This window comes from Amblyraja radiata, chromosome 20 (assembly GCF_010909765.2).
Source record: "Amblyraja radiata isolate CabotCenter1 chromosome 20, sAmbRad1.1.pri, whole genome shotgun sequence".
Classification (NCBI taxonomy): domain Eukaryota; kingdom Metazoa; phylum Chordata; class Chondrichthyes; order Rajiformes; family Rajidae; genus Amblyraja; species Amblyraja radiata.
The window spans coordinates 41,926,954-41,948,520 of record NC_045975.1 but is presented as its reverse complement, the minus strand read 5'-3'; the positions used below and the strand labels follow the sequence as shown (position 1 = coordinate 41,948,520).

At 45.1% G+C, this 21,567-nt stretch overlaps 1 protein-coding gene across 8 annotated transcripts in view; it reads right to left on the bottom strand.

Moving 5' to 3' along the window:
• The window catches only part of sox6 (SRY-box transcription factor 6), a 651,687-nt gene that overhangs the window by 183,710 nt on the left and 446,410 nt on the right, over nucleotides 1–21,567 (bottom strand). For all 8 annotated transcript variants that reach the window (XM_033038493.1, XM_033038492.1, XM_033038491.1 and 5 more), the window contains 2 exons: nucleotides 18,552–18,724; nucleotides 16,327–16,395 (listed from right to left, as the gene is read on the bottom strand). In XM_033038493.1, the coding sequence (XP_032894384.1) occupies nucleotides 16,327–16,395; nucleotides 18,552–18,724 (242 nt within the window). The remainder of the gene's footprint in view (nucleotides 1–16,326; nucleotides 16,396–18,551; nucleotides 18,725–21,567) is intronic.

The following is a 21,567-nucleotide window of genomic DNA, read 5'->3' as shown; positions in this document are numbered from 1 at the left end:
GTGCACAGATACTCTATAAGGGAAACTTCTTCATTCAGATGTAACCTAGAGCATTTTGTGGGTTTTTTTTTGCATAAAACAGCATCTGCAGTTCCTGTATCTGCCTCTTACAAATACGATCATGGGATATTCTTGATTTAAAAGACCAGTGGGAAGTTAAGTCGGCATCTTGCTGGATTTGGTTGCTAAATTGAACCATCAAATCCTCTTCCTCCTTGTGGAATATAGCTTTACAGATCAAGTGCAGTAGCCCTCTGTGTTGGTGCAACTCCTTGAAAACATCTGCTAAACTACATCAACCAATTAGCCCTTCAACATCACCTTCCCAATCCTGCTTCCCCCAGATCTGGAGCTTTTAAATAACTGCAGTCTCGGATGCTTTGTTGGGCTTGGAAATTGCACACACATGAGAGAAATTAAGCTCTCATTTAGCAGACACATGCCTGTCAAGTACAGAGGAACAAAGACTCGTCTCAGGGGACTACTCAGCTGCAGCAGAGCTGCCAGTCACATCGCAGGCAATACTTACCCATCACCGTCTCCATATACAACCCAATCAATCACTTCATCTGCTCTGCTTAGTGTGGTGGGTAAACATGGACTGTGTGTGTGTGTGTGTGTGTGTGTGTGTGTGTGTGTGTGTGTGTGTGTGTGTGTGTGTGTGTGTGTGTGTGTGTGTGTGTGTGTGTGTGTGTGCGTGTGTGTGTGTGTGTGTGTGTGCGCGCCTGTGTGTGTGTGTCCATGTGTGTGTGTGAGTGTGTGAGTGTGTGTGTGTGTGTGTGTGTGTGTGTGTGTGTGTGTGTGTGTCCGTCTGTGTGTGTGAGGGTATATGTGTGTGTGTGTGTGTGTATATACATATGTATATACACACATGTGTATTTGTGTGTGTTTGTATATATGTGTGTGTATACATATGTGCATGTTTATATGTATGTATGTGTGTGGATGTGTGTGTGCGTATGTATGTACTGTATATACCCTTATATATATGGGTGTGCGTGTGTGCCAGTGTGCGTCTATATACATACACATATATACAGATAAATACACACATGTACATATACACACATCCATTCATATATAAAGATAATCTAATAGAATCACATAGTAGCTGGTTTTATATATATATATATATAGATATAGATATAGATATAGATATAGATATATATATAACTATGTATCTATTTAATATATATAATATATATAGATGATCTACTTTCTAGACAGAAGCTGGAGTGAAGGATAGAAGTGAGTTTCATTTCCCTGCACTGACAGCTGTGGAGCTTTGTACAGCGTAGATGGAATGAGAAGCTGGTAGCGAGCGCACTGTGCTACCACCACACAGCAGGCAGGAGAAGCGGGTCTGGCTTTGATAAGTAAAACCAGATCTGCATAAGGAATGGGTGTTTCAGGCCACACAATTAACAGAGGCCATTGAACAGTGCAAGTGGTGAGCAGAGGAGCACAAGAACCAGGGTCTCACATCTTGTTATATTAAAATCTACGGGCACTGAGACAGAGAATAAAGCACTCCTGTGTTCACATGATTGCCACCCATTTCCTTGTCTTTCTATATAATACGGGATCACTCAGCTAACTCGCACCAGTAGTTAGAGGGGCCTCTTCCTCTCTCCAGAGTGTTAACTTAAACAAAAGTTAATGGATAGAATAAATAGCACAGGCACTGAATAGAAAATATTAACTGTATATTAACTGTCCCGACACACTGAAGCACAGATCCATTGAGCAAGTGGAATGCATAAGTTTAGTTTCGAATGGAAACGGGCCCTTCGGCCCACCGAGTCCACGCCGACCATCGATCACCCGTTCACATTAGCTTTATGTTATCCCACTTTTACATCCGCTCCTTACACACTAAGGGGCAATTTACAGAGTGTCAATTAACCGACAAACCCGCGCGTCTTTGGGACATGGGAGGAAACCGAAGCACCCGGAAAAAAACCAACGTGCAAACTCCACACCGACAGCACCCGAGGTCAGGATCGAACCCCGGTCATGTGAATATATACGGAACTTTGTTGGTTGTTTAACATGATGTTTACAGAATACTATGTTTACATTTTCTGTTGTGCTGCTGCATGTAAGAATGTCATTGTTCCGTTTCGGAACATGACAATAAAACACTCTGGACTTGACTCAATTCTGATTTAACTTTGTATTAGCTGCTACTGTTTCAAAGTCTTTATTTGATTCGCACTGACTGCATTTTCCACCCCGTTTTCGTGCAATGCCTGTAACTTTGTTTGATCCAAACAAACGACACCTCCGTGAATGCAGCCGCTACCTCTGTCAATGATCCATCTTCCTATATGCCCTCTCCTGACGGTGCCATAGGCCAACCGTCAAGCAGAATTCATCACTAAAAATTTGAAATAACAGTCTGAATAAATCAATGCTTCCAGACACAAACTGGTGGTGGAATTTAAAATATCCATATTTTTGTTGTTTTCTTTTAATACAGCTGGTAGAGCCACTATTCACAGCAAAGGTGGCGGTTTGAATATTATTTACTCCCAGGTGGTTTCCAAAAAGAGAAACCATTTTTCATGCTAGCCACTCACAAACGTTCCACTCAAATCTGCTCAAGTGTCTGGGAATGTTAATGTATGGGTGGCACAGTGGCACAGCAGTAGAATTGCTACCTTAAGGGCCTGTCCCACTTGGCCGTCATTTACGCGACAGGCCGGTAGTGACTGGCGCCCGAGGGTCGCTCGCATCATCATGCGTCCGTACAGCCGTCTGGAGCGCGTGACGTCATTTGAAGATGGACACAAAATGCAGGAGTAACTCAGCGGGACCGGCAGCATCTCTGGAGAGAAGCAATGGATGATGTTTCTGGCCCTTCTTTCAGCCTGAAGAAGAGTCTTGACCCAAAATGTCACCCATTCCTTCTTTCCAGAGATGCTGCCAGTCCCGCTGAGTTACTCCAACATTTTGTGCCCATCTTCAAATGACATCACGCGCTCCAGACGGCTGTGCGTATATGCGTGAAATCGCGCGCGACCTTCGCGGGACCATCGCGCCTCAACGCGACCACGAGATCGAGTAATTAGCATGCCAAGGACACATAAGTGGGACAGGGGCTTTAAGGACACAGGACTAACCCCAGAATTAAATGAAGATAGAAACTGTCCATTGTGCTTTTCACAGGACAAATGAAAAGAGAGACTGTTGTATATCCACGTTTGCTGATCAAGAGTCAAGAGTGTTTAATGATCATACGTACCGACAACAGAACAATGAATGAGGGGGGAAACGGGAGCACCCAGAGGAAACCCACGTACTCACAGAGAGAACTTGCAAACTCCACACAGACAGCACTCGAGATCAGTATTGAACCTGCATCTCTGGCGCTGTGAATAGTGGCTCTACCAGCTGTATTTGGAAACCTGTGAACTTATCCTACAAAGAACTATTGACTTTTAATATTGAATAAATACATGGGAGTAATGGGCCTGTGCCACGGAGGCGATTCTTTAGGCAACGACAGGTGACTAGTTTGTAGCCACATGTTCGCCGGGAGTCGTCGCCTCAGTCGCGCAAAAAGTCGTAGCATCTTTCTGGTCACCGCTAAATTTTCAGCAGTGGGTTTGATGTCAATGAGCGTAGCTTGACTTCTCTAGACATAGTTGCTATCGTAGGTTGTCGCCAGGATGACGTAGGTTGTCGCCGGTTTGTCGGCAACCTGCTACCACTATGACAGTCGCCGGCAGTTGCCTGAAAAATCGCCAAGTGGGACAGGCCCATTATATCGGAATCCTTCAAACTCAATCCTTCAGATATGCATCAAATCCTTTTCAAGAATCCTGTTGTCAAAGGTGTCTTGTCAGTGTCATTGTACAATCTTTAAAACACAATAGAGTCTTCTGTAAAGTATTCATTCAATTCCAATATTACAGTTAACACTGGGTTTAAATCATGGTTGTGTATACCTCTACAAAAGATAAGTTAGTCAATGGATATAATCTCAAACAGGATTTGCTATCTATCTTGTTTAAATAAGACCAACAATTCTCAATCATCCAAAATATACCGAGCCTTTCTGACCTCTTCCTGATGAATGATCACCTCATGAAATGTCCTTCATGTACATTTGGGCAAATCCACCTCAAGCCCACTTCATGAATTTGTACTTTATCATATCCACTTTCCTTGTGCTGCTCGCACATGTTATTCTGATTTATGTGACTATAATTAGAAATGCCATCTCAAGTTCAGTTTAGTTTAGTTTAGTTTAGAGTTACATTGCGGAAACAAGGCCCTTCAACCCACCAAGTCTGCGCCCCGACCAGCGATCACCCCTTATAATAACACGATCCTACACGCTATGGACAATTTACAACTTTACCCCAAAGCCAATTAACCTACAAACCTGTACGTGAAACCGGAGTACCCGGAGAAAACCCACGCGGTCACAGGGAGAACGCACAAACTCCGTACAACAGCACCCGCAGTCAGGATTGAACCGGGGTCTCTGGCGCTGTGAGGCGGGGACTCTACCGCTGCGCCACCGTGCCACTTCCGAACTTGATTTGAGTTTTCCACTGTTCATATTTGATATGAGAAGTCGTCAATGTTTCAACTCCACTTTATCAATAACCGCAGTGTGGTCTCACATGCAGTAGTTATCGAAGAGCTATGTTGTTAGAGGTTCCACCCAGGAGTGAGTGGTACACACTGAACTTGGAAATACTTGAAAACAAACTGGAATGTAGCTTTGAAAACCATAATAGGGTATGGTACAAGTAATTAAGTGAGTCTTAACCCCACCCGACTGGTTACACTCAAACTAGTGACACATTATCTTATAGTGAAACACACCATTGCCATATGGCAGCTTATTACATACAGAGAGGCACTGTCTTCATTCTAAGTAAGCTACACTTTCAGGCCAATAAAAATTAAATTAACACAGTAGTCTTACAAACACCTTCCAACCTTCTGAAAGCCTTTCAATTTATTTGCTTAAAGATTCTAATGATTTCAAATTAATTTGCATCTCGCAAGACAACAGACATCTTTGTCCCTCTGTTTCTAACAGTGGTTTGCTCTGTACACTTGGAGACTAATGACAGGGGTCGGGGCGGCACAGCGCTAGAGCTGCTGCCTCACACGCCAGAGACCTGGGTTCGATCCTGACCTCAGGTGTTGTTTGTACGTACTCTCTGTGACCCAGATGCTCCGGTTTCCTCCCATACTCCAAGGATGTGGCGGTTTGTAGGTTAATTTGCTTCTGTCAAATTGTAAATCGTCACTAGTGTGTAGAATAATGCCAGTTCTGGTTGGCGTGAACTCAGTGGTCCGAAGGGCCTATTTCTGTGCTGTATCTATAATGTCTAAAGTCTAATGGAAAGAAACCCGAGCACCCGGAGGTAACCCACACGGTCACAGGGAGAGAGTGCGCACTCCACGCAGACAGGTCAGGAGCGAACCCACGTCTCCAGCACGGTGAGGCAGCAGCTCTACCATCATTGTGCTGATTTAAAGAGACATAATGAGACAGACCAAGCGTAGGCTTGATGATCGTTTTGCCGAACACCTCCGCTCGGTCTGCAATAACCAACCTGATCTCCCGGTGGCTCAGCACTTCAACTCCCCCTCCCATTCCGAATCCGACCTTTCTGTCCTGGGCCTCCTCCATGGCCAGAGTGAGCACCACCGGAAACTGGAGGAGCAGCACCTCATATTCCGCTTGGGCAGTCTGCACCCTAGCGGCATAAACATTGACTTCTCCAATTTCCGGTAGCCCTTGCTGTCTCCTCCCCTTCTCAGCTCTCCCTCAGCCCTCTGGCTCCTCCTCTTCCTTTCTTCTTCCCGCCCTGCATCGGTCTGAAGAAGGGTTTCGGCCCGAAACGTTGCCTATTTCCTTTGCTCCATAGATGCTGCCTCACCCGCTGAGTTTCTCCAGCAATTTTGTCCACCTATAATGAAGCTCAGTCTGAATTCACCTATCTGCATGTGAGCTAACAGCAGAATGCTATCAGAACCGCTACAAACACTTTCTCCACGTCCCAAGGGCATACACCTCTGACCTCGTGTTTGGTATTCCACAAAGAAATTGAAAATGACAGAGAGACCAATGACAAGTTACAAGCGCACTGGGCATTGTGTGACAACTGCAAATACCACTCTGCACTTCAAAGGGCAAGACAAGCTTCCATTCAATTAGCTGCCCTTTTGGTTAATTAGTGACAGCCTGTTAAAAATAAAAGTTAATTGCTGAACTTGTTTTTACTCTCTTTAAAGGGGGAAGACAGAGAGGTAGGAAAACTCCAGTGAGTACAAGTACTAAAAAAATGTTATTTTATAATAAGTCATAAGCTCATGTGATAAGATCAGAATTAGGCCATTTGGCCTGTCAAGTCTATTCCGCCATTCAATCATAGCTGATCAATCTTTCCCTCCTAACCCCATTCTCCTGCCTGCTCCCCATAACCCCTGACAGCGAATTTACAGAAGTTTCATGTTAACTCTGTGAAGAAAAGAAAGACACAAAGTGCTGGAGTAATTCAGCAGGTCAGACAGCATCACTGGAGAACATGGATAGGTGGAGTTTCGAGTCGGGACCCTTGTTGATGTACCCCAACCCACAACAACACCTCAAGAGTCAAGATTGTTTTACTGTCATTTGTCCCGAAACCGAACAATGAAATTCTTACTTGCAGGAGCATAACAGATATGTAAACAAGTTCAAGAAGGAACTGCAGATGCTGGAAAATCGAAGATAGACAAAAGTGCTGGAGAAACTCAGTGGGTGCGGCAGCATCTATGGAGCGAAGGAAATAGGCAACGTTTCGGGCCGAAACCCTTCTTCTGACTGATGCGAAGATCCTATAGCAGGCAAGATAGACCACTTCTTCTAAACAGTTTGTGTTAATAAATTATAATTCTGAAAATGAGGAGAAGATTTTCCCAAATAACTTTTATATTTACGAGGATGTTTCTGTAACCGGCTTCCGTCTCCGAACTAGTATCCCATGGGATCTTTGCTGTGGAGACGGAAGGCGGTTACGGATATGGGGCCGAAAATTACCCATGAATCTGCCCATGACCGTTCTACGTCTTTTCCGTCGAGTGATCTATCTTGCTCGCTATAGGATCTTTGGACTGATGTAGGGTTGGGGGGGCGGGAAGAAGAAAGGAAGAGGAGGAGCCAGAGGGCTGAGGGAGAACTGAGAAGGGGAGGAGACAGCAAGGGTTACCTGAAATTGGAGAAGTCAATGTTTATGCTGCTAGGGTGCAGACTGCCCAAGCGGAATATGAGGTGCTGCTCCTCCAATTTCCGGTGGTGCTCACTCTGGCCATGGAGGAGGCCCAGGACAGAAAGGTCGGATTCGGAATGGGAGGGGGAGTTGAAGTGCTGAGCCACAGGGAGATCAGGTTGGTTAATGCGGACCGAGCGGAGGTGTTCAGCAAAACGATCACCAAGCCTACGCTTGGTCTCACCGATGTAGATCAGTTGACATCTAGAGCAGCGGATGCAATAGATGAGGTTGGAGGAGGTGCAGGTGAACCTCTGTTGCACCTGGAACGACTGCTTGGGTCCTTGAATGGAGTCAAGGGGGGAAGGTAAAGTGACAAGTGTAGCATCTCCTGCGGTTGCAAGGGAAAGTGCCCGGGAGGGGGTGGTGCGGGTGGGAAGGGAAGAATTGACCAGGGAGTTACGGAGGGGCGGTCTTTGTGGAAAGCAGACAGGGGGGGAGATGGGAAGATGTGGCGAGTGGTGGGGTCACGTTGGAGGTGGCGAAACAGACGGAGGGCTATTTGTTGTATGTGACGGCTAGTGGGGTGAAAGGTGAGGACTAGGGGGACTCTGCCCTTGTTCCGAGTGGGGGGATGGGGAGTGAGAGCAGAGTCAAGGGATATAGAAGAGACCCTGGTGAGAGCCTCGTCTATAGTAGGGGAGGGGAACCCCAGTTCCCTGAAGAATGAGGACATTTCAGATGCCCTGGTGTGGAACGCCTCATCCTGGGAGTAGAAGCGGCGTAGACGGAGGAATTGGGAGTAGAGGTTGGAGTCCTTGCAGGAAGCAGGGTGAGAAGAAGTGTAGTCTAGATAGCCATGGGAGTCAGTGGGTTTGTAGTGGATGTCGGTCAGAAGTCTATCACCTGCGATGGAGATAGTGAGGTCAAGAAATGGTAGGGAAGTGTCGGAAATGGTCCAGGTGTATTTGAGTGCCGGATGGAAATTAGTGGTAAAGTTGATGAAGTTAGTGAGTTGTGTGTGGGTGCAGGAGGTGGCCCCAATGCAATCGTCGATGTAGCGGAGGTAGAGGTCGGGGATGGGGCCCTGGTACGTCTCGAACAAGGATTGTTCGACGTACCCTACAAAGAGGCAGGCATAGCTGGGGCCCATGCGCGTGCCCATAGCTACGCCTTGTACTTGGAGGAAATGGGAGGAGTCAAATGAAAAGTTATTAAGGATAAGGACCAGCTCCAAATGTAAACATATTACTCTGTAAAACCCAAAATAAGGAACAAAAATAAATTTTCAGTATACATAAAAAATAAACAACAGACAAATACATAGCTGGATAAAATGTGTAGAAAGGAACAGCAGATGCTAGTTTATACTGAAGATAGACACAAAATGCTGGAGTAACTCAGTGAGGCAGGCAGCATCTCTGGAGAGAAGGAATAGGTGAGGTTTCAGGTTGGGACCCTTCTTCAGACTGAGAGTCAGGGGAAAGGGAAACGAGAGGTGGAGGATCATATCCGTGTTCTCCAGAGATGCTGCCTGACCCGCTGAGTCACTCCAGCACTTTGTGTCATATTTTTTTGTAAACCGAAAACTGCAGTTCCTTGTGCCTTTTAAACCTGTGAAGTTTACTTTAAGAATGGCAATGTAGAGGACCTGTTTGTCCTGTTTAAATCTGCGGGCGGCTTTCAAAGTCGCATCAGGCTGCGCAACTGTTCCAATTGAAGTGTCAGGTTTCTTTAGCGGCCTTGATTTATAACGTGTACATGGGCTACCTGAGCTCATCGGTAAGAGATCACTTACATGATAAATAAGAGAGAAACCTACGGCCTCCAGAGGCATTGAGAATAATTATCATTACTCTTGAGTTACCCTTTCCCTGACAAACACAGTACGCAGCCTTGGCTCACTGGCATGACAGTGTAGATCAAACCCATAACATCACGATTTAACGAGGCCCCCCTCAATCCAGCAACACCCAGCCATTCTCTATCTTACCTTATCCACCTGCTCTAACTCACTTCTGTAACCCAACTTCAATTGACTGGAGCATGATCACTGAGGCAACGGATAGAGAACAACAAACAGATTCTACAGAGACACCAAAGGACAGTAAGATAAAACAGGGACTCTGCAAATTTCTGCTTGTCAGATTAGTTTCTGTAAAAATCAAAGGCTCGCTTCCTGGCATTATGTAGTCACAAGGAACTGTATGTGCTGGTTATACCACAACATGATGCTGGAGTAGCTCAGCAGGTTAAGGGCCTGTCCCACTTCCCCGAGCTGCTCACGAATTCTCCCGACTTTTCCCCTTGATTCAAACTCGGATAATGTTCGTAACGGGTCCGTAGGAGTTGGTAGATATATCGTAGCGGCTCGTTATGCCAGCCGTAGGTACTCGGGGCATCGGGTATGTCGGGACGTTTTTTCCAGCATGACAAAAAATTTCCAGTAGAAAGATAGTCCCGGAGGGGAAAAACTGCAACATTTAATGCCCTGAGTACCTACGGCTGACATAAAGAGCCGCTACGATACATCCCGTTATGCACATTCTCCGAGTTTGAATCAAGGGGAAAACTCGGGAGAATTGGTGAGCAGCTCGGGAAAGTGGGACAGGCCCTTTAGGCAGCATCTCTGGAGAACATGGATAGGTGCCGTTTCATTGTTTGCTGCACCTACTTATCCAAGGTCACTCCCTCTCCTCCCCTCTCCCATCAGGTGAGAGGTAGAGACGAGTGAAAACGCACACCTCCAGATTCAGCAGCTTCTTCCCAGCTGTTATCAGGCAACTGAACCGTCTGTGGAATTCTCTGCCTCAGAGGGCGGTGGAGGCAGGTTCTCTGGATGCTTTCAAGAGAGAGCTAGATAGGGCTCTTAAAAATAGCGGAGTTAGGGGATATGGGGAGAAGGCAGGAACGGGGTACTGATTGGGGATGATCAGCCATGATCATATTGAATGGCGGTGCTGGCTCGAAGGGCCAAATGGCCTACTCCTGCACCTATTGTCTATTGCCTTCTCAGCAACTAGAGAGCAGTCCTGATCTCCGCTCTACCTCATTGAAGACCTTTAAACCATCCTTAATCAGAATGTATTGGATTTGATCTTGCATTAAACATTATTCCCTTTATCCTGTATCTGTACACTGTGGGCGGCTTGATTGTAATCATGTATAGTCTTTCTGCTGACTGGTTAGCACACAACAAAAAGCTTTTCCCTGTATCTCCACACACGTGAAAATAATATACTTAACTAAATATGTTGCTACTAATATTGTTGATCCAATCCAACCTCTGATAATGCTTAGATAAGTGACGTTCCTGACCCGAAACATCACATATCCATGTTCTCCACAGATGCTGCCTGACCCGCTGAGTTACTCCAGCACTTTGTGGCTATCATTCTCTACACAACATATGCACTCTAAAGCAAGGGTTAAACCACCAGAACTGGCACTTGAGATTTCTTGCCTTGCTGAAGGGATGAGAGGAGGATTGTGTGAGTGAATGAATATTGATTCACTTGATAGCCCTTGGAGATCAGTAAATACTGACAGAGAGATTTCTCCCATAACATTAAAATCCATAACGGGATTAGCATACATTTTAAGTGTCACTTAATACACTGATAGCCAGAATGGACTTTTTCTATTTGTAGTTTCTTAAATCTATTTTTCAGAATGATTGGCAGGGCCCAATGGATTGCTGTCGAGCAGAGAGATCTAGTGGTCCCCTGAAAGAGAAGACACAGGTGGATAGGGTGGTAAACAAAGCTTTTGGTACAGGGTGGCACGGTGGCGTGTGTCTTACAGCGCTTGTAGTGCCAGAGATCTGGGTTCGATCCTAGCTACAGTCTGTACGGAGTTTGTACGTTTTCTCCATGACCAAGTGGGTTTTCTCTGAGATCTTCAGTTTCTTCCCACACTCCAAAGACGTATGGGTTAGTAGGTTAATCGGCTTGGGATAAGTGTAAATTGTCCCGAGTTTGTGTAGGATAATGTTAATGTGCGGGGATCGCTGGTCGGTGCTGACTCAGTGGGCCGAAGGGTCTGTTTCCACGCTGTATCTTTAAACTAAACTAAAAAAAACTAAACATTGTCCTTCATCAGTCAAGGTATTGAGTATAGAAAAGGACACAAAGTGCAGGAGTAACTAAATGGGTTAGGCACCATCTTTGGAGAACATGGATAGGCAACATTTTGGGGCATGACCCTTGAGTATAGAAGTTGGGATGCTGTGTTACAGTTGTACAAAGCATCCCAGTTGTATTGGGTTTTGATCGCCCTGCTGTAGGAAGGGTGTCATTACGATAGAAAGGGTGCAGTGACGATTTACGGGGATGTTGCCAGGACTCCAAGGCCTGAGCTATAGGGAGAGATTGGGCAGACAAGTACTTTGTACCTTGGAGCACGGGAGGCTGAGGGGTGATGTTATAGAGGTGTATGAAATCATCAGGGGAATTGATAGTGTGACTACAGAGTCTTTTACCTAGTGTAGGGAATCAAAAACCAGAGGACATACAGTAGGTTTAAGGTGAGAAGAGAAAGATTTAATAGGAAGCAGAGGGGCAGTTTTTTTGCACAGAGAATGGTCGGTATAAGGAACGAGCTGCCAAATGAGATAGTTGAGGCAGATACCATAACAACACTTAAACGACATTTGGACAGGGACATGGATAGGAAATGTTTAGTGGGATAAGGGCTAAACGCAGGCAAATGAGACTAGCTTAGATAGGGCATCTTGGTTGGCGTGGATGAGATGGGCCGAAGGGCCTGTTTCCATGCTGTGAGGCTCTATGAATCTATGTATCTCAGACTGCAGGATCGTAAATTCACGAGCAAAATAATGAAGAGAATATAAAATGAAGGGACAAGTGAAAGGAAACACATTGGATAAGTTGAAAGCTCCTGAACCAGTAAATGTTACAACATGAGAGATGTGAGTTTCAATGAAGATCAGGTTGAGCGATCTATGAGAGGTGTTTTTTCCGCTGTCTCCTCTCCTGTCAGTGCTGACTGATACTGGAATATAAAACTGCAGAGAGCAGGTTATTCTCAGCAGAGATCTGTTAGCGATATATGCAAACTAATCAAGATCTGAATCAAATCCAAAACACAAATTGCTGGAGGAACTCAGCAGGCCAGGCAGCATCTGTGATGGAAAATGGACACATGACATTTTACCCCACTCGAAACGTCATCTGTCCATTCTGTCCACAGATGCTGCCTGACCTGCTGAGTTCCTCCAGCACTTGGTGATTTGCTCAAGATTCTAGCATCAACAGTTCCCTGACATGAGTTATTTTAAAATACATATCGTGCTCAGCTGAACGGCTACTTTGCATAGGTTGTCCTGAGTGGGAGCAAGTTGATTTAGCTGTAGAACCTGATCTCTCCCGTTGTGATATACTTATTGGAGAGTGAGCGAAACACAAAGTGCTGGAGCAACTCAGTGGGTCAGGCAGCATCTGTGGAGGGAATAGATAGCTGATGTTTCAGGTCAGAACCCAGACTGATTTAGTTGGGGTTATAGTACTGACTGAAGATTGAGGCAGCGGTAGAGCTACTGCCTAAAAGCGCCAGAGACCCAGGTTCGATCCTGACCACGGAAGCTTGTCTGTACGGAGTTTGTACTTTCTCCCTGTGACCTTGTGGGTTTTCTCTGAGATCTTCGATTTACTCACACATTCCAAAAACATACAGGTTTATAGTTGAATTGGCTTGGTATCAATGTATAAATGTAAATTTGTAAAATTGTCCCTTGTGTGTGTAGGGTTGTGTTAATATGCGGGGATCGCTGGTCGGTGCAGACTCAGTGGGCCAAAGGGCCTGTTTCCGCACTGTACCTCTAAACTAAGCACCTCTACTCCCTCTTCACCTACGACTGCACACCTGTACATGGTACTAACACCATCATCAAGTATGCAGATGATGAAACGGTGATTGGCCTCATCAGCAACAACGATGAGTCGGCCTATAGGGAGGAGGTCCAGCTCCTAGCAGCATGGTGCGCTGACAACAACCTGGCCCTTAACTCCAAGAAGACCAAGGAGCTCATTGTAGACTTCAGGAAGTCTAGGGGTGGCACGCACACCCCCATCCACATCAATGGGATGGAGGTGGAACGTGTTTCCAGCTTCAGGTTCCTGGGGGTCAACATCTCCGATGACCTCTCTTGGACCCACAATACCTCAACTCTGGTCAAGAAGGCTCACCAGCGTCTCTTCTTCCTGAGGAGACTGAAGAAGGTCCATCTGTCTCCTCAGATCCTGGTGAACTTCTACCGCTGCACCATCGAGAGCATCCTTACCAACTGCATCACATGGCAACTGCTCTGTCTCCGACCGGAAAGCATTGCAGAGGGTGGTGAAAATTGCCCAACGCATCACCGGTTCCTCGCTCCCCTCCATTAAGTCTGTCCAAAGCAAACGTTGTCTGCGGAGGGCGCTCAGCATCGCCAAGGACTGCTCTCACCCCAACCATGGACTGTTTACCCTCCTACCATCCGGGAGGCGCTACAGGTCTCTCCGTTGCCGGACCAGCAGGTCCAGGAACAGCTTCTTCCCGGCGGCTGTCACTCTACTCAACAATGTACCTCGGTGACTGCCAATCACCCCCCGCCCCGGACACTCCTCCCACCGGAAAAACACTATGACTGTATACATGTAAATAGATTTATTTAACGAAATCATATTCTATGTCGCTCTTCCAGGGAGATGCTAACTGCATTTCATTGTCTCTGTACTGTACACGGACAATGACAATTAAAGTTGAATCTGAATCTGAATCTGATCTAAACTAAACTTAAGACCAGCAAATGTCATTAACAGGAGCACATGTGATATAAAGAGGTTCTTAGGAAGAGTAAGCTTCCACAGGTAGGACAAAGCTTCTTTCCAGCATTCAACACAAACCAAGATAAGGGTCCAAACAACTTTATGTGTATTCTAATTAAAATTAAAAAAAATAATCATATTACACATCATCTGTCCTTTTATTTAACAAGACTGGAGCAACTCACCGTGAACTGAAATGTACAAAGAATTTGTGAAGAAATGTGTTTTACAGGTGTTAGTTTGCTAACTCCCTGCAGATTCAATACGTGTGAAAAGTTCCTCACACATTGCTGCAAAGTAATGCAAAAACTGAACAAATAATTAGTGTTGTAATTTGCAGAAAATTTTGATTCTTTCATTTGTTAAAAAGGACCTGAGTGGAATTTAGTTTAAAATAAAACGTGTTATTTGAGCAGCACATGTGCGGCAGAAGTGGAAGCAAACCAAGCGAAGATACGGCGTCACTTTTTAATTCTCTCTATATTGAGGACTATCACTGAAGTTCCTCAAATCTAATCAAGAGAGCTGGCTGAGTAACTGATGAGAAATCATAATGAAAGAGCTGAACATTTCTGCTCCACGAGTTCTTCTTTAGAATTTCCTCTTACCAACATGGTTAGATCTTTGATGGGAACTTTAAAATTCTTAATCTTACCTAGGTAGACACTTAGGTAGACACAAAATGTTGGAGTAATTCACTCCAAAGACGTACAGGTTTGTAGGTTAATTGGCTTGGTGCATGTGTAAAATTGTCCCTAGTGTGTGTAGGATAGTGTTAATGTGCGGGGATCGCTGATCGGTGAGGACTCGGTGGACCTAAGGGCTTGTTTCTGCGCTGTATCTTTAAACTAAAACTAAAACTTCAGTGGGACAGGCAATTTGTGGGAACAGAACCTTATATTTCGCTTGAGCAGGTTACAACCCAGCGGTATGATAATTGATTTCTCTAACTTCAAGTGACCTTTGTCTTTCCCTCTCTCTCCATCCCTCCCCCACCTTAGTTCTCCGACTAGTTTCACTGTGCTCCCGATTAATTTTGCTGATGGTATATCTCGTTGTCACTTTCCCCTCATGTAGAATGATCCATCTACCTTTTCGATTGTCTGCTTTGATCTGACATTTTCACACTTTACCCTTCCACATATCTCTACTCTCCCTCTCCCCTGACTCTCAGTCTGAAGAAGGGTCTGGACCCAAAACGTCTCCCATTCCTTCTCTCCATAGATGCTGCTGTCCCGCTAAGTTACTCCAGCATTTTGTTTCTTTCGTCGGTGTAAACCAGTATCTGCAATTCCTTCCTACACATTTGGCCTGCATTTAATTTGGTTATGAGCTTGGAAGGATTTTTACTAATATGTTGATTTCTACCCCCATAATTAATAGTTTTGTTTAGTTTATTGTCACGTATACTGAGGTGCAGTAAAAAGCTTTTGATGTGTGCTAATCAGTCAGTGGAAAGACTACACATGATTACAATTGAGCCATTCACAGTGCACAGATACATGATAAAGGGAGAGATTTAAAAGAGTGGAGCGACTGTATGTGTGATTGCATATCCACTTCTGTAAGGAGCACACAAAGAGTAACATATTCTTTGTTCATTACTCTCACTGTATCCACATTCTTCTAGCGACTATACAGAGGCTTTGTCTTTATGCAATATTATTGGGGGGGGTTTTATGCGTACGTATGTGTGTGTGTGTATATTTATATATTATATATATACACACACACATAAACACACACATTTATATATGTATGTGTAGGAAGGAACTGCAGATGCTGGTTTAAACCAAAGATAGACCCAAAAAGCTGGAGCAACTTTGCAGGTCAGACAGCATCAGTGATGTTACTCCAGCTGAGTTACTCCAGCTTTTTGGGTCTACCTTTTGTATGTATGTATATGTGTGCATATATATACACACACACTGTGTGTATACCTGTATATACATTTTCTCGTTTATTATATTGCTTTCAGTGTACCATGTTTACATTCTCTGTTGTGCTGCTGCAATTAAGAATTTCATTGTTCTCTCTGGGACATATGATAATAAAACACTCTTGACTCTCTCTGAAGAAGGGTCTCGTCCTGAAACGTCACCCGTTCCGTCTCTCCAGAGATGCTGTCTGTCCCGCTGAGTTACTCCAGCATTTAGTGTCTATTTTCGGTGTAAACCAGCATCTGTAGTTCCTTCCTACACTCTCGACTCTCTCTTGACCTGGGCCCATGGGTGCAGTGGGGACCCCCCCACCCCCCTTTTTATGCACCGACTGACCTGGATTTGCTGTTGGAGGAGGTTGATTTTGTGCTGTTGCTGCAAAAGTTGCTGCTGTTGTCTTGCAATCTGAAAAAGAGGAAAAAACGGATTTTTTAAAAAATAAAACAGAATTAACAAAATAAATCAAAACATAACTTTTTTTTTGCCGTTTCAAATAGGCTACCGACAAGGGAGAAACAAATTGTTTTTATTGCGCTCATCCATCTAACTACATTCTTGCTTCATCAAGCATGACAACCCAGTTTTAAGTGTCATTTAATTTTCATTTTCAAATATAATTACAAAGTGTTCACTGTAAGATATCACTCGTCTGCAAATGTGTCAAGATTAATTTAAGCTAGCTTATTCACAAGTGTCAACAGTTAATTACTGTGTCATGTATGCATATCTAAATGACATCCTAACTTCTTATTTTGTACGTATTCTCCTACCTTATTTCCCATTATAAGAAGAGTGTATACGGTCGCTTGTGGGCAAATATTTGGACACGGGAAGCTTGGTGATCTGAGGCTGATTAAAACAAGCTCAACATATGAGCCGTATTATACACTGCATTCTATTACAGAATGGTGACAATGTCAATATGATTTCTGTCATAAGCCCTGGCTAGAAAAGCAGCCATCACTCAGTAGTCATTGCAGAGTGGGTGCAGTCATGTCATAGAGTGATGCAGCGTGGAAACAGACCCTTCGGCCCAATTTGCCCATGCCGACCAACATGTCCCAGCTACACTTGTCCCACCGGCCTGCGTTTGATCCATGTTCCTCTAATCTGTCCTACCCATGTACCTGTCTATATGCTTCCTAAATGTTGGGATAGTACCTGCCTCAACTACCGCCTCTGACAGTTTGTTCCATTCACCCACTACCCTTTGTGTGAAAAAGCTATCCCTCAGATTCCCCTTTCACCTGAAATCTATGTCCTCTGGTTCTCGATTTCCCCACTCTGGGCAAGAGACTGTGTGCCCACATATTTTTAGGTCCTCTCATGATTTTATATACCTCTATATGATCACCCCTCATCCTCCTGCACTCCAGGGAATAATATTCCCAGCCTTCTCAACCTCTCCCTATAGCTCAGACCCTCGAGTCCTGGCAACATCTCTGCACCCTTTCCTGCTTAACTTTGGCTACATCGATGGACTTTCTTCAAAGGGATAGATTCATTGACATGAAGAGGGAATGATTTCGAACATAGAGCAGTTTCATTTAGTTTAGAGATACAGCGTGGAACCAGGCCCTTCGGCCATCGAGTCCCACGTCAACCAGCCATACGCTGTACACTAGTTCTATCTCTATGGACAATTTACAGAAGTCAATTAACCTGCAAACATCTTGGAATGTGGGATCAATCTGGAGCACCTGGAGAAAACCCACGAGGTCACAGGGATAACATACGAACTCCGTGTAGACAAAGTCCGTGTCAAACCCGGGTCTCTAGCGCAGTCAGGCAGCAACTCAACCGTTGCATCTCTGTGCCGCCCTATTAAAATTGACTTCCTCACTTTTATAATCAATGCCCAATGACCAGTGAAGGCCAACATACCATGGGCTTTATTTACCACTCTATCTATGTGTTGGTACCCAGACAGGGCGCCAAATTTTGCCGAAGCCAAGATGTCGAAAGAACGACGTCGAAAAGCCATGACAGTGAACGGACAAGAAGCTGACATGATAAATAGATATGCAACACTTCATTTGCTGCAAGAATACACAAAACATTTACCCTCTACCTAAGGAGATTAAAAAACATTAACCCTAACCCGATAAATCATAATCTAACCCTAACCCTAGGAGCTTTTTGGCTTCTTGTCCGTTCTGCGTCATGGCTTTTCGACGTCATGTCCTTTCGGCATCCTTGGCTTCGGCTTCTTGCCTTTGGCTTCTCATTCTTCGGCATCCTGTCCGCACACACTATGTGTCATCACTTTCATGGAGCTTGGATGGACTTTCATAGACTTGGATCTCAACAGAAGAACACAACATGTGTCGTGACTGTCCTATAAATGACATCTGGGGCCTGCCATTAGAATGCACGAAAAGCTCCAAACAAACAAGTATAGCATCAAGTTCCTTATTTTGCACTGTAATTGGATTCGGGGACATTTGCTACAAAAACTTGGCATCCTGGTCGGCACGGACATTGTGGGCAACTGTTCTTGTGCTCTGCTGGTCTAGGCTGTGCTGGATGGAGTATGAAGATGGGCTGATGCCTCCACTCACCTGCTCCTGTTGCTGGCGGGCAAGCTCCATTTGCTGCCGTTGTTTCTCGATCTGCGATGCTGCTAATTTCTTCTGCTCATCGTGTGCGGCCAGGAGCTGCTCCCGGAGGCTGATTAACTGGTTGATCATGGCGGACAGCTGGCGCTCCTTCTCCGCAAGGCTCTCCGGTGTACCTGCGCACAGGGGCAACACGGGGGGTGCCGGTTAGTGCAAGGAGGCACAGAGTCACACAATAACTTACCATCACCCGGCAGGGTCCCAACATCGGAAGCCTTGATCGCCTCAACGCAGAGGGAGAACAAGGAGGGAAGAGACAAGGACTTTAAGACTTTTGCCTTCCATCACAGTGAGGAGGTGTTTGCTAGACTCACTGTGGTGGATGTTAAACTGTGTTAAGTGTGTGTTTTGTTATTTTGTTCTATGTTATGACTGCAAGGTATACAATTTCGTTCAGACTGAAATGTCAGAATGACAATAAAGGATACTTTACTTTATAACACAGAGACACAGAGACACAGAGACATGGAATCACGGAGTCACACAGTCATAGAGACACGTAGACACAGAGACACGGAGACATGGAGTCACACAGTAATAGAGACAGTCACATGGTCACAAAGTCAGAGTCACAGAGTCACACAGTTAGAGACACAGAGTCATGGAGTTATACAGCATGGAAACAAGCCCTCCGGCCCAACTTGTCCATGCCGACCAAGTTGCCCCATTTACTCTAGTCCCACCTGCCTGTGTTTGGCCCATATCCCTCTAAACCTTGATAGATACAAAGTGCTGGTGTAACTCAGCGGGTAACGCAGCATCTAAGGAGAACAGGAATAGGTGACGTTTCGGGATGAAACCCTTTCACAGACTCTAAACCTTTAAATCTTTCCTAACCATATACCTGTCCAAATGTCTTTTAAACGCTGTTATAGGACCTGCCTCAACCATCTCCTCTGGCAGTTTGTTCCATACACCCACTACCCTCAGGACCCTATTAAATCTTTCCCCTTCAGGTTTAGATTTAGGTTTACTATCATGACGTGTACTCAAGTACCGTGAAAATCTTTGTGTTGCATTCTATCTAAACAGTTCAAATAATACGATACATATATACAATCAGATCAAACTCAATCCCCTCCCACGTTAAAGCTACGTCCACTGGTTCTTGGTTCACCTACCCTGCATATAAGAGTAGGCACTCACCCTAACATAGGCATTCACCCGATCCATTCCTCTCATGATTTTACACATCTCTATAAGATCACCTCTCATCCTCCTGCGCTCCAAGGAATAAAGTCCTAACCTGCCCAATCTCTCTCTGTAGCTCAGGCCCTCGAGACTTGGCAACATCCTCATAAATCTTCTCGGCACCCCTTCCAGGAGTTTGACTTTGGGGTTAGTTTATTATCACGGGTACTGAGGTACAGTGAAAACCTTTTGTTGCATGCTAGCCAGTTAGTGGAAAGACAATACATGATTACAATCAAGCCGTCTATAGTGTACCGATACAGGATAAGTGCAATAATGTTTAGTGCACGATATAGTCCAATCAAAGAAAGTGTAAGGGTCTCCAATGAGATAGATAATAGCTTCGGACTGCTCTCTAGTTGTTGGTGGGATGGTTCAGTTGCCTGATAACAGCTGGGAAGAAACTGTCCCTCAATCTGGAGGTGTGCGTTTTCACACTTCTGTACATTTTGCCCGATGGGAGAAGAGGAAGTGGGTGAGACTAGTCCTTGATTATGCTGCTGGCCTTGTTGAGGCAGCGTGGTGTAGATGGAGTCAATGGAAGGGAGGTTGGTTTGTATCGGAGATAGACACAACATGCTGGAGTAACTCAGCGGGTCAGACAGCATCTCTGGAGAAAAGGAATAGGTGACTTTTCGGGTTGAGACCCTTCTTCAGACTGAGAGATTAAACCAGCATCTGCTGTTCCTTCCTACACAGGCTGGTTTGTGTGATGGTCTGGGCTTTGAAAGATAGGCGGGTGACAATGCGAGAGCCTTATCTTCCAGCACCATTTGGTGGGAAATGCTTCCTAACTTGTCTATGGTTTGGAGCCATTTAAACCGTGCTCAGTCCATCTCCTGCTGCTCGAAACCCTGAAGCAGGGAGGATGATGTGGCACGTCAATAACGCTTCTTTGGCTCGGACAAGCCTGCCCAAGGCTGCCTTCAGGCAAATGTTCCAGGTAATAAAAAAAAACAGATAACAAGCAGCCAGTATACTCTTCCCTTTGCAACTTTTAAAAGCTGTAGACTGGGATGGACAAATCCAATCTCCTGAGGAACGGAAAGCTCTTAAATAATGGAAGTGCATCTGTTAGCAAAGGCCAGCTGTTTACACCTACACACACACACGCAGTCCCGTGTGAGAGATGTGAGCTCAGCCACAATAAAGAAGCTAAGCCTTTTATTTCTCCTTCTGAACCGACTCAACTGCAGTTTGTTCTTCAGTTTAGGTTTATTATTGTCATTTGTAACGAGGTACAGTGACATTTAATGGCTCAATGGCGGCAGAGTGTCACAGCGGTAGAGTTGCAGCCTCACAATGCCAGAGACGCGGGTTCGATCATGCCCTCGACTGCTCTCTTTAGGGAGTTTACACGTTCTACCTGTGACCGTGTGGGTTTTCTCCAGGTGCTCCAGTTTCCCCCCACATTGCAAAGACGTGTAGGTTGTTGGTTAATTGGCTTCTGTAAATTGTCCCTAATGTGGAGGATAGAACTAGTGTATGGGGTCGGCACGGACTCGGTGGGCCGAAGGGCCTGTTTCCACACTGTATCTCTGAAGTCTTTGCTTTGTTTTGCATGCTATCCAAATAATAATATACACAGATATTAATCAGATAATACTTTTATCAGATTATTATTTATGTTTGCCGGAATGATGCTTGGATTAGGGGTGTTGCTCCAGGGAGAGATTGGATAGATTGCTTTCGCCGGGCCTCCAGAGATTGAAGAGAGATCTGATAGGTACATAATATCATGAGAGAACCTACCCCCCTCCTCCTCTCC